The sequence below is a fragment of the Otolemur garnettii genome, unplaced genomic scaffold (assembly GCF_000181295.1).
Source record: "Otolemur garnettii isolate 467f Iridium unplaced genomic scaffold, OtoGar3 scaffold00234, whole genome shotgun sequence".
Lineage (NCBI taxonomy): Eukaryota > Metazoa > Chordata > Mammalia > Primates > Galagidae > Otolemur > Otolemur garnettii.
The window spans coordinates 1,461,032-1,474,545 of NW_003852629.1; the positions used below are offsets into that span (position 1 = coordinate 1,461,032).

The window sequence follows — 13,514 nt, forward strand, 5'->3', positions numbered from 1 at the left end:
CTCAGTGCTTGAAATTGGTCTGTTCAGGAGATCAGACCAATCTAAATCTACGTAGAGGGTATGATTCCAAATATTGATCCATTTCCTTCACATTGTCAAATTTCTGGGCATAGAGTTTCTGGTAGTATTCAGAGATAATCTCTTGTATCTCTATGGCATCTGTTGCTACTTCCCCTTTATCAGTTCTGATTGAGGTTACGAGAGATTTTACTTTTCTATTTCTAGTTAGTCTGGCCAAAGGTTTATCTATTTTATTTATTTCTTCAAAAAACTAACTCCTTATTTTATTAATTTTCTGAATGATTCTTTTGTTTTTAATTTCATTAATCTCTGATTTAATTTTGGATTAAAATTTAATTTTAATTTTAGTATTTCTTTTCTTCTACTGGGTTTAGGCTTAGATTGTTCTTCTTTTGCCAATTCTATAAGATAGCTCATGAGTTTGTTCATGTGCTCTCTTTCTGTTTTTTGGATGTAGGCATCAAAGTGATAAATTCTCTCCTTAAGACTGCTTTTGCTGTATCCCACAGGTTTTGGTAGCTTGTGTCGTCTTTGTTGTTATGCTCAAGGAAGTCAATGATTTCCTCTTTTATTTCTTCCTGTACCCAACTATCTTTCAGCATAAGATTGTTTAATTTCCATGCCTTTGTGTAGGTTTGAACGTTTTTATTAGAATTGAGTTCCACCTTTAGTGTCTTGTGGTCTGAAAAGATGCAAGGTAAAATTCAATTCTTTTGATTCTGTTGAGGTTTGTTTTATGTCCTAAGATATGATCAATTTTGGAGAATGTTCCATGGGCCAAGGAAAAGAATGTATATTCTTTAGTTTTGGGCTGGAGTATTCTGTATATGTCTATCAAGCCTAGTTGTTCTAGGGTCTCATTTAAGTCCCTTATATCTTTGTTTAATTTCTGTTTAGAGGCAGAGGATCTGTCCAGTCTATAAGAGGAGTGTAAAATTCCCCTGTTATTATGGTATTATAGGATATCATGTTGCTCAGACTAATTAAGTTCTGTTTCAAGAATCTGGGAGCATTTAAGTTGGGTGCATTAATATTTAGAATTGAAAGGTCTTCTTGTATTTTTCCCTTGACTAATATGAAGTATCCATCTTTGTCTGTTCTAACTTTAGTTGCTTTAAATCCACTTGTATCTAAAAATAAGATTGCAACCCTTCTTTTCTTCTGAATTCTGTTTGCCTGAAAACTTGTGTTTCAACCCTTAATTCTGAGTTTTAATTAGGTGTGTTTCCTGCAGACAGCAGATGGATGGCTTGTGGTTTTTAATCTAATCAGCCAGTCCATGCCTTTTCAGTGGGGAATTAAAGCCATTAAAATTTACTGAGATAATTGCAAAGTGTGGTAGCATTTGATACATCTTATTTTGTGAAAATACATTGCTTAGTTTTATCTTTTGCATCATGTGGAAGCTAGGTTTTGTCCTTTAATTTCTGGGTGCTTATTTTGCTGGTGGTCCACTGTGATGGTCAGTGTGTGGAATAACGTGAAGTATTTCTGGTAGAGCTGGTGTTGTTGTGGCCAATTTCCTCAATGTTTTCATATCACTAAAAGATTTGATTTCTCTGTCAATTTTAAAGCTTAACTTAGCAGGATATACAAAAATTGTTTTGCTTAAGTAGATTAAAGGTAGACGACCATTGTCTTCTGGCTTGAAAAGTTTGATTAGAGAAGTCTGAGGTCACCCTGATGGATCTGCCCCTGTAGGTCAATTGGTGCTTACTTTGGCAGCTTGCAGAATCTCTTCTTTTATCTTGACTTTGGACGGGTTCATCACGTTGTGTCTTGGAGAAACTCTATTTGAGTTGAGATCACCTGGGGTCTGATATCCCTCTGAAAGAAGTATGTCAGAATCTTTGGTGATATTTGGGAAATTTTCATTTATAATATTCTCTAGTATGGCTTCCATTCTTCTGGAGTATTCTTCTTCCACTTCTGAGAGACCTATAACTCATATGTTTGAATGCTTCATAAAGTCCCATAATTGTGTTAGTGAATGTTCTGCTGTCTCTCTCTTTTTTCTGTATCTTTAAGTATCTGAGTCATCTTAAGAGCTTTGTCCTCTACCTCTGAGATTCTTTCTTCTGCCTGGTTTAATCTGTTGTTGATACTTTCTATTGCATCTTTAAGTTCCCTAATTGACTGGTTCAATTCCTTCAGCTCTGCCATATCCTTTCTATATTATTCATATCATTCATCTCTTATTTGATTCTATTTTTGGATTTCCTTTTGGTTATTTTATACTTTGTCAGCAATTTCCTTCCTTGTTTTTTTGGTTATTTTCTACTTCCTCAGCAATTTCCTTCATTGTTTTCATCATCTGTATTTTAAATTCCCCTTCTGTCATTTCTAACATTTCTTTATCAGTGGAATCCTCTGCAGTAGCTACCTCAGGGTCCCTTGCAGGGGGGTTGCTCTCGTCTGGTTTTTCATGTAGCCATGATTTTTCTGCTGATTCTTCCTCATTAGTGTTTTCTTTTATCTGTTTCCTTGCCCTAATTTTTCTTTCACTTACTCTTGCTCTTTAAATTAGTTACTGTGCCTCTCAACTAAGTTTTGATGAGTTTTTGGTGGTTTTGATGAGTCCTTTGGTACGGGACTAAAAGGATGAGAAGATTGAAGAGCAAGAAGGGAAAAAAGATTTTAAAAAAAGAAAAAAGAGAAAGGAGAGGGTGTGAGTAAAAGGAAATACTGACAAAAGGAAGAGAGGCACCGAAAGAGGGACAAAGGAGTAATAAAAGTGTATAGTGGGGTACTTTGACCCACACCTTTAAAAACCCCCAACCTCTGGGGGTGCTGGGTCAAGCAGTTCCCTCGAGGTCAGCAACTCTGCCAGCCTAGCAGACACAGTACCCCACCTCTGCTAAATAGGGAGGAAAGACGAAAATACTATAAATCAAACCAAAAGAAACAAACAGAAAACCTTACAGGATAAAACTGGGGGAAAAACCAAATAACGGGCAGAAACACTAGCAAAAATAAAGTTCTTATTATTAAAGAAGGCAAAAATGGAAAATCATATTTACACTAGAAAAATGAAGAAAGGAAAAAAAAGAGAAATCTAGGAGGGAAAAGTTGAAAAAAAAAGCAGTGTATATATCTTTATATATCTCGCTGAATATTGTCTGGGCAATAGGTGATCTTCTGGTATATGAGATGCTAATCACAATGCTGATGCAGCTGTACAAGATGGAGATTGGAGGCCTCTGTTGACTACTTTGCCCTCAAACCCTACAGGGGTTGAGAGCATGAGTCTCTCCTCAATGTGCTTAAAAGACACTTTAAACCATGAACCTTGGCTAAGCAGAAGCTTTCCCAGGAAAGTACTTGTCACTGGGATTTCTCCTGAAGTGGCTGCCTGCCTATCTGGTGCACCCAAATTGGCCTCACTCTATGCCCTTGAGGGCCAAGGCTGCAAGGCAGCCTTCCCACTGCCAAACACTGAAAGTTCCGCTCTTCCCCACATCTCAGTCCCAGCCTTTTGCTCTGCTTACAGTTACTAGATCACACATCCAAGGTCTCCCAGCACCAGCCTCGCTCTGTGACCCTGAGGGCAGAGCCTGCAGTGGCAGTTCTCTCACAGGTGGCTGTGCCCACAGCCCACAGCTGAACAATGTTAGCTCCATTCAGCCCAGCTGCTCAGTCCTGTGCCCTGGACAATGCTTAAAGTCACCTGCACTCTTGCCCAAATTCTTCTAAGATAATTCTACCGAGTGCTGAAGTCCAAACCAAATGACCCACAGGGAAGACTTTTCCTGCCTGCAATCTCACTGCTATTCCAGCTACAGCCAGAGCAGCCCGTTCGCAACCACTTGCCACTTCTCCACTGCTTTTGTCCTCCTTCTGGGATCCAGAAGTCTCTTGTTATCTCCCTGTGTCCCCAAAGGGATGTTTCTGGGCAGAGCCCACAAGCCAGAGATGCCTGGAGTCTTCTTTCCTCAATCTCACTGCTCCCAGTTGTAAAGAAGCTGTTACATGGCCACCATCTTGCTCTGCCCCAAAGTGTATTATTATCTTTTATTGTTTTTTTAATCCAAATACTTTTTTTGTGTGTAGTGACAAAGTCTTTACTTTATGGCCCTTGGTAGAGTGCCATGGCATCACAGCTCAGAGCAACCTCCAATTTGTGGGCTTAAGCAATTCTCTTGCCTCAGTCTCCTGAATAGCTGGGACTACAGGCACTCACCACAATGCCCAGCTATTTTTTTGTTGCATTTTGGCCAGGGCTGGGTTTGAACCTGCCACCCTCAGTATATGAAGCCAGCACCTTACTCACTGAGCCACAGGTGCTGCCCTTCCAAATACTTTCAATCTTTGATTGGTTGAACACATGGAGACAGAGCCCAAGGATATGGAAGGCCAACTGTAAGTATTGCAACCACCATATTTCAGAAGCACTACATTTATTTAGACCTTGGTACTCACAATTAATATTACATATAAAGAAAACTTCTACAGCAGAAAACGTTTTTGCCATAATTAAATTGCAACTTGCATAAGCCATTTTTCTCTCTAGTTAAGGTGTTTCCTTAATCAAATGCCTTATAATACTAGTCATATTTCATCACTGAAAATAAGTCACTTATTTTATCTTTTGGTAAAAAACTTTTTTTCTTATGTCACAGCAATATAATTTAGCAGTTTTAGAGTACTAACTACCAAATTAACTTATAAAAGTATATAGTTACTATCTGCTAAATGTGGTCTGTACCATGGGCAAATGGAGCTTATCTGTGTTAATTTTTAAAAGACTGAATAAAATTTTAACTAATAAAAATTTAATTAATTACTTTTTAATAGAGAGATAGGAAGAATTAAAGCATTTGTATCTCCAGTAGTCAACCCAACCCTTCGTTCAGAGCAAAATATGCCCATTTTACTTACAGATGTCTTAGTTCCTGTGTGGCACATAGGCACCTTACAGATCGTCTCCACATGAGCTGTCAGCTTCTCCTTGGTCTGGCAAATTTCTGTAGTTCTGAGTGTATAGTTTCCCAGGTCACGTCCAGGTAAGGCTAACTTACTGCCTGGCACATTTGTTTGTCCAGCCCTGGATTTTTCCCAGTTCCAGGCTCCACGAATCCAACAAGCCACTTGACACCTCTACTTGCATGTGTGACAAGCATCACTATTTCGTAAGATCAATAGCAAACTCTTGATTTCTGCATCTCTCCAAACTTGCTCTTCCTGGCCATTGACCAGCACTATCCTCTCCTCACTGCCCAGACCAAAAGCCCAGGTATCAGCCTTGAGTCCCCTCCCTCTGACACATCTAATCCATCTTCCAGTCCTTTCAATTCTACCCCATACCCACTACCCCTACCTCCAAGGCTGCACCACAGTCTGAGCAACCAGAATCTTCTACACATACTGGCTTTAGCATCCCATTCCTCCTGTATTTACTTTTGCCCCCAGGATCCATTTTTCACCCAGCTACCAAAGCAATCTTTATAAAAAACAAGCAGACTGGGCCCAGTGAGGTAGCTCACACTTGCAATCCTGACATGTTGGGAGGCCAAGGCAGGACAACTGCTGGAAGTCAGGAGTTTGAGAGCAGCCTGAGCAAGAGCAGGACTCTGTCTCTACAAAAACAGAAAAATCAGCCAGCTGTCATGGTGGGTGCCTATAGTCCCTGCTACTTGGGAGCTGAGGCAAGAGGCTCACTTGAACCCAAGAGTTTGAAGTTGCTGTGAGCTAGGCTGGTAGCATGGAACTCTAGCTGGGTGACAGAGTGTGACTCTATCTCAAAAACAAAAACCAAAAAACTAAGCCTATTCATAAACGTCTTCAGTGCCTTCCTAGTACAAATAGAATAAAATCTGTAAGGCCCTAGCCTCATCCACTCCCTGTCCCAACCCCCCGCATGCCTTCTTTCTGTCTTTAGGGGTACTGTGCTGAGACTGTTTCCCCAAATCATGGCCTTAGCCTTGCTGTTCCATGTGCCTGGACAGCCCCTTCCACAGTCTGCTCATGTCTCAGCCCCATGCTGCCTCCCTGGAGGGGTCTTATCTGTCACCTAATCCAAAGTGCTGTCTGTCACTTCCATCACATCACCAGCTGTCAAAAATTATCTTAAGAGTTTATTCCATTACCTTCACTTCCTCTCTTTACAGCATTAGGTAAGATGATTTCATATATTTATTTTTAATGCTTTATTATATTTTAACAATATTTTTATATATAAAGGTTTTTAGAGCTTTGCACAAATGCCTCCTCCCTGGTAACAACTTTCCTGCCACCCTGTCACACCATGTCATCAGCTGCTTTATTTCTGTTGTCCTCAGGACTGATCACAGGCACATCTACTGTACTTCCCTGACTCGGCGCTCCACAGGGGCAGGGGCGTCTAATACATGTTCTGTTTCTGGCCCTCTTGCTAGTGCCTAGAACTGGCCTGGCACGTATAAGGCTCTTAATAAATATTTTTGATTGAGTGAAAAAATATGTTCCATTACTAAAATATAAGATCCATAAGAACAGAGACTTTTAGAATGTTCATTATATTACATTGTAAACATATATATGTGTATATATATAGAGAGAGAGAGAGAAAGAAACAGAGTTTCACTTTCTCACCCTTGTTAGTGTGCTGTGGCATCATAGCTCACGGCAACCTCAAACCCTTGGGCTCAAGCAATCCAATCCTCTTGCGTCAGCCTCCCAAGTAGCTGGGACTACGGGCACCTGCCACAATGCACCAGGGACTATGGGCACCTGCCACTATTTTAAGGGACAGGGTCTTGCTTTTGCTCACTAGGCTCAAACAATCCACCCACCTTACCCTCCATTGTTAAGTATTTTAAATTTTTCTGTCATTATGTTTTGACAGCTTCATAAACATGCCTGGTTAGGGAGAGAGTGCCTTTTGGAGCTGGTCACTTTTTTTTTTTTTTTTTTGCAGTTTTTGGCTGGGACCAGGTTTCAACCCGCCACCTCCAGTATATGGGGTCAGTACCCTACTCCTTTGAGCCACAGGCACCGCCCAGGAGCTGGTCCCTTCTTAGAGATAGCAAGTGCTAAGCTAGGAGCAAGGTGCTGATATGCAAAATAAGGGATCCAGAACCACACCGCCCCTATCTGGCCTATGGCCCAGGACACAATATTCCTCTGCTTTCATCACCCCAGCTATAGGGACTACCCCTATAGCCCAAAGCCTGCCGAAGTTACTCAGACCAGCCAACCTACACTGTGCACCCCACCCCACCTGCCTTTTCCATGGAAACCTCAATAGAGGCCCCAATCTAAAGTATAATACCCTCTACTTTTTCTGAGCCTGTCCTGTGTCTCCCCTTGTGTCCACACCTGAAGGGTCATCCTGTAAATTAATATAAAGCAGATATCCCAGGGCCAAAAACAGTACCCAGCAAGGGGTGGGTTTATGTCATTACAGGTGAATGTGGACAATCTCGGTGAAAGCTGGAAATTGGAGGAAGGTGGATACAAAGGAGCTGGTGGCTGTGGGAGACGGGAACAAGGTGGCCGGTAAGAAATGAGTCAGTTGAAAGAAATTGTAGAGAACTCAGAGGGTAAACCACTTTATATTTTTTAAAAAGTATTTCCTAAGCATACTTGCAATGTCTAGTTATAAAACCAAGAGTCTGAAAGTGCCAAGAAGGCTTAAGTGAAAACCACGTGGTAGGTTGAAATGGAATGAGAACTAGGGTCATGAAAAATCAATGACAAAGGGGTCATACTTTATTTTCTTTTCAAAACCAGAGAGAATTCCTACGGAAGGGGCACAGAAAAATGTTACTGAATTCGGCAGCATGCAACAGTGATAATTAATTGTCTTATTTAAAATAGCACTTCTGACTTGGGTTTTTGCATATACATGAGAAACTGATTCTGTATAGAAAAATAGAAGGGGCAAGGAGAAAATGCAAAGAGTGAGAAGTGAAGAATCCGATTACACAGAATACACAACACCAATAAAGTTTTCTAAGTGGAGGTTTTACGATACCTGCGCCTTTCCGTATCTTGCTCGGGGACTCTGAGGGTATTTGTGCACTAGTTCCTTAAATGCATCCACTGCTTCCTCGATTTTTCCCTGTAAGGAAGATGCAATTCCATAAATAGAATAAATCTAAATGTATAATGTTATTCAATATGATTATTTAATATCACCAAGTGATTCTGTCAAAATTTACTATATTCTATTCTCAGTTCAAAGATAGTTTTATCTAAGATTTTTTAAAAAACTAGAAATGAACATATTTATACTTAGTTTTTAAAAAAGACAGCTGATAAATAATGTGTGCCTCTGTTAAAGAAACTGCATTTTCCTTCCATATATACCGTTCCCACCTACATTCTCAAAGAGGATATTTAGGTTTGCAGTGGGTGATAAGGGATACCACTGGTAGCTAGAATGTCTTGGGTCTTTGCAAGTCAATAAGAGATCTCAGCACAGCTTTGAAGATTATATTAAAAGGGCAGGGAATGAACATGCAGGATGAGAAGGCCACTTGGTGATGATACCCTCACCCTCTGAGCAGGTTGACTGCTCGTTTGGCTAACCAGTGTGTATCACTGCCTCTGTATCATGTGACCCATCCTAACACTCCCAGGGACCCTTAAGAAGGTGGCCCAAGTGCCTTCAAAAGGTTTCCAGCCACTACCACATGTGAAGAAACCGAGTGTGTGCAGCAGGAAGGCGGGGAGAGGCACCCTCCCTGCACTACTCTCCAAGCAGTGCCCCTGCACAGCAGAAACAAATGTCTCCTCACTTCCAATGGACAACCTGCTTAGGTCAAGGATATTGGGAACCTTAGAACAGAGACACATTGTTGAAGTTTCCCTGATACGTCAACTGTCTATAAATTGGTGAATCCACTCATTCCATGTGTAAATGCAAGCAAGCTCACTGTGATTGATATGTTTCAACCTTCACTGAGTTGAGGTGTTAGACAAAAACTTACTTCACAAACATGACTGTGCAAAGCAGACTGTAAAGCACTACTCAGTTGTTCACAAGTACTTCTGAAAGATTTAATTGAATATTGAGGAGTCAGGCAATGCCCACGTTAAAGTTCCTCCTTCAAATCATTGCTGTATTTACAATGCTGGTGGGACTGCAAACTAATACAACTTTTTTTGGTAGGAAGTATGGAAAATCCTCAAAGAACTCAAATTAGACCTCCCATTTGATCCTGCAATCCCATTACTAGGTGTCTACCCAGAAGAAAAAAATCATTTTATCATAAGGACATTTGCACTAGACTGTTTATTGCAGCTCAATTTACAATCACCAAAATGTGGAAATAGCCTAAATATCCACCACTCCGGGAATGTATTAACAAGCTGTAGTGTATGTATACTATGGAATAGTATTCAGCCATTAAAAAGATGGAGACTTTACATCTTTTGTATTAACCTGGATAGAGCTGGAACATATTCTTCTTGTAAAGTATCACAAGAATGGAGAAGCAAGAATCCAATGTATTCAATTCTAATATGATGCAGGCAGATGATCTAATGCATACCCACATAAAAGAAAGTCTCAAATCAATTCAAGGTGGGACGCAGGGGAATAAGGGAGCAGGGGGAGGGGTGGAGGGAGGGAGATGGATGTGCTCCCACTTAATGGGCACAATGTTGGGTGTATGGCACACCTCTTGGGGGCAGGACACAATTATAAGTGGGACTCTACCTAACAAATGCAAACATTGTAACCTGATTCTTTGTACCTTCAATTAACCTTAAACAATAAAAAAAAAAGAAATTTTTCCTACCAAACAAAATCATTGCTGTAGGTTGATTATCATCAAAGAGGGAGGTTTTCTATTCCCTCTCACATGCCTACAAGTGGTGCTGGAGGTTGGTGGCAAGTATGTGTTTAGTGTAGTAGTTGTGAGTGCAGGCTCCAGAATGACTGGTTTGAATCTGGGCTCCTCAGCTTACAAGATGTATGACATACGGCAGGTCACTTATGACTCTCCCTAAGGTACCCACCTGCAAACCCGATTACCTTGTGAGGTGGGTGTGAAGGTTAACTATGATAACATACATTGCTTATAGACAATGCAGAGAGCAATGGGAACTATTATTACTGTGGCCTGTGGGGAGTGTGGGCAGGCACAAGATAATCACCTAGGGGAAAAGCAGCTTATTCGAAAGAGAATGAGAACTTAGATGCAGGGGTAAACCAAGCCAAGAACATATTCTCTAAGTCTGTGGTCCCTAACCCCTGGCAGCAGACCAGTACTGGTCTATAGCAGCTAGGAACTGGGCCACTCAGCAGGGGCTGAGAGCAGGTGAGGGAGCAAAGTTCATCTGTATTTACAGCCACTCCTTACAGCTCACATCACCACCTGAGCTCGCCCCGTCAGATGAGCGGCTGTATTAGATGCTCAGAAGTGTGAACCCTGTTGTAAACTGCACATGTGAGGGGTCTAAGTCGCAAACTCCTCATGAGAATCTAACACCTGATTATCTGAAGTGGGATGGGATGCACTTGAATCATCCAGAAACTATCCCCCATCCCCTCTCCCTACCCCACCCCTGTCAGTGGAAAAACTGTCTCCCATGAAATTGTGCCAGAAAGGTTAGGGACCCCTGCTCTACCTTATACTTATTGCCATAAATAATAGCATCACTATTTAAAATACACTGTCTTTCTCACAATATTAATTTTTAAAACCTCTATTTTATTTTTTCTGTGAATGATTTTAAGGGGTGTTATTTCTCTCCATGTGATTTTCTTATAAAAATCCTGTATTAGTTTCCAGTGGCCACTATAAGACATTACCACAAAATTGGTGATTGGAAGCAAGTGAAATTAATTCTCTCTCAATTATAGAGAACAGAAGTCTGAAGAAAAAAAAAAAACTAGTTTCATGGTCAGCAAGGCTGCATTTCCTCTGGAGTTTCTTGTTTTTGTTTGTTTGGTTTTTTGACAGGGTCTTGGTTTTTATCACCCAGGCTAGACTGTAATAGCATGATCACAGCTTACTGTAGCCTTGAACTGGGCTCACATGATCCTCCCATCTCAGCTTCTAAAAGTGCTGGGATTACAGGCCACCTCACCTGCCTCCCCTGGAGGCTCTAGCAAGAATCTCTCCTTGCCTCTTCTTGCTTCTGGTAGCTGCTGGAATTCCTTGGCCTAATGGCTGGGTCACTTAATCTGCATCTTCATATCACCTTTTGTGTGTGTCTTCTGATCTATCTATATCAAATCTCTATTTGCCTGTCTTAGGACACAGTCAGGGCCACCTAGATAATCCAGGAAAAAAAATCTCTCTTTTGCAAGATCCTTTACTTAATCACAATGACCTTCGTGACCCGTAATGACCTTCTTTCCAGATAAGGAACAATCATAGGTTCCATGGATTAGGGTGTGGATATCTTGGTGGGGTCTCGTTCAGCCTTCTAAACCATGCCTTTTGGTCCCCAGAGATTTGTGTCTGTCTCAAATGAAAAATACATTCACCCCACCCCAGCATTCCCCAAAGTCTCAAACCAGTATAGCAGTCATGCAAGTCTAAAGTCTCATCTAAATTTCATCAGGTACAATGTCCCAAGTCTAACCATCACAATTATCTGAATTAGGTACGGTTGACACTATGGTTTTGGCACATCACAAGTAAAATTCCTCTCTATCTATGGACCTATGAAACTGAAAAACAAGTTACCTGCTTCTAAAATACAACAGTGGGATAAGCCCAGGACATTTACAGACATTTCTGCTCCAAAGAGAGAAAGTGGAGGGAAGAAAGGTCTCTGGTTCCAAGCAACTTCATAAATCTAGCCAGACAAATTCCACTACGTTTCACAGTCTGGGAATAATCCCTGTGGTTTGAGGCTCTGCCCCTGGATCCTTGGCTCTGCTCCCTGGAGTTTTCCTGCCTTTCATTGCACCTGATTAGTTTTATCAGCCTGTTGGGAGGGTGTGTCAGCCTTTCATTTTGTTCCTATCTCTCAGTACAAGCTGGCAGTGCCTCTGATGATACAATATTCTTAAACCCTGTGGGTCTCCTGTGTAAGTCTCACAGGGATTCACACCATTAGATGAGAGTCTCCTCCTGTATAATCTCCTCTCTCTTTCTGACTTCTGCTGAAATGGTTGAATGGATTCAAGAGATAACATCTTCAGTGTCTTCAGGAAAAAGATCCCCAATCCTACCCTTGCAACTCTCTCCAAAGTATGTTGCCCTAGCAGTGAATCTCCTAATTTTAGCATCTTCTGCAATCCAAATTGACTGAGAAATTTCCAGATTATCAAGGGCTGTTTCTTTTTACCTTAACAAGTCTTTCTTCAATTTATCTCTTTCCTCTCATATTTCATTATATGCAGCTAAAAAACAAAACCCAAAAAAATCAGGGCACATCTTCAACACTTTCTTTGCTAGGAAATGTCCTTCACCAAAATATATAAGTTTCTTGCTTATGAATTCTGCTTTCCACGTAACTGCAGGACATAATTTAGGTAGACTTTCTGCCACTGTGTAATAAGGGCCACCTCTCCTCTGGTTTTCAGGAGGATGTGCCTCTGTTCCTTACAGGCTCTTGCCAGAAGTACTTTTATTTTCTGGACATATTTTCTTTTCTTCTAATTTTAAAATATTTTAAAATGTTTTTGTTACATGGATACCTTCATTATGCTAAAGTCAGGGCTTCTGGTGTGCCCATCCCCAGAACAGTACTCACTGTACCCAGTAGGTAGCTTCTTACCCCCACATCTCCTTCCTTCCTCCCACTCCTTGTTTCCAGTGACCTTTACATCCCCCTGTGCCTGTGTGCACCACCGTTCAGCCCCCACTTCACTGTGAGAACACATGGTGTTTCTCTTTCCATTCCTGAGATACTTCACTTAGGATAATGGTCTCTAGTTCCAACCAAGCTGCTGAAAACAACATCTTTCATTCTTTTTATGGCTGAGTAGTACCTTTAAAGTCTACATTTCTACCTCCTATTCATGATCACATGTGTACTCTCTAAGATGACAGAAGCTTTCTCTACTGTGCTCCTCACTACACTAGAAAACCCTTAACATTCATATTTCTGGCCAAGGATGGTGGCTCATACCTGTAACCCTAGTACTCCAGGAGGCAGAGGCAGGATGGTTGCTTGAGCTCAGGAATTCTAGACCAGCTTGAGTAAGAGCAAGACCCCATCTCTACTAAAAATAGAAAAATTAGGCAGGCATTGTGGTGGGTGCCTCTAGTCCTAGTGACTTGGGAAACTAAGGCAGGAGGGTCACTTGAACCAAGAGTCTGCAATTGCCGTGAGCCAGGCTAATGCTACAGATCTGTAGCCTGGGCAACAGAATGAGACCTCATCTCAAAAAAATTAAAAAACAAAAAAAAACCCTCCGTATTTCCACCATCTGCTGTTTAAGGCATTCCTAGGCACTTCACACATCCTTTGAAAATATTAATACTAACTTAAAAACAACCCTAAAAGACTTAATCATGCTGGAAATTTAGTCAACAATATGGCTCCCTGTTGTTTCAGAAGCAAGAAATGCATATGTGGCCACTCCGCCCCTTTCATTTGCTCTG

The 13,514-nt window shown here is 41.1% G+C and overlaps 1 protein-coding gene across 1 annotated transcript in view; it reads right to left on the minus strand.

Annotated features, from left to right (window-relative positions):
• The window catches only part of ASPH (aspartate beta-hydroxylase), a gene marked incomplete at its 5' end in the record, with an annotated part of 181,780 nt that overhangs the window by 64,452 nt on the left and 103,814 nt on the right, over nucleotides 1–13,514 (minus strand). The window contains one exon of the mRNA XM_023508263.1: nucleotides 7,976–8,062. Within this exon, the coding sequence (XP_023364031.1) occupies nucleotides 7,976–8,062 (87 nt within the window). The remainder of the gene's footprint in view (nucleotides 1–7,975; nucleotides 8,063–13,514) is intronic.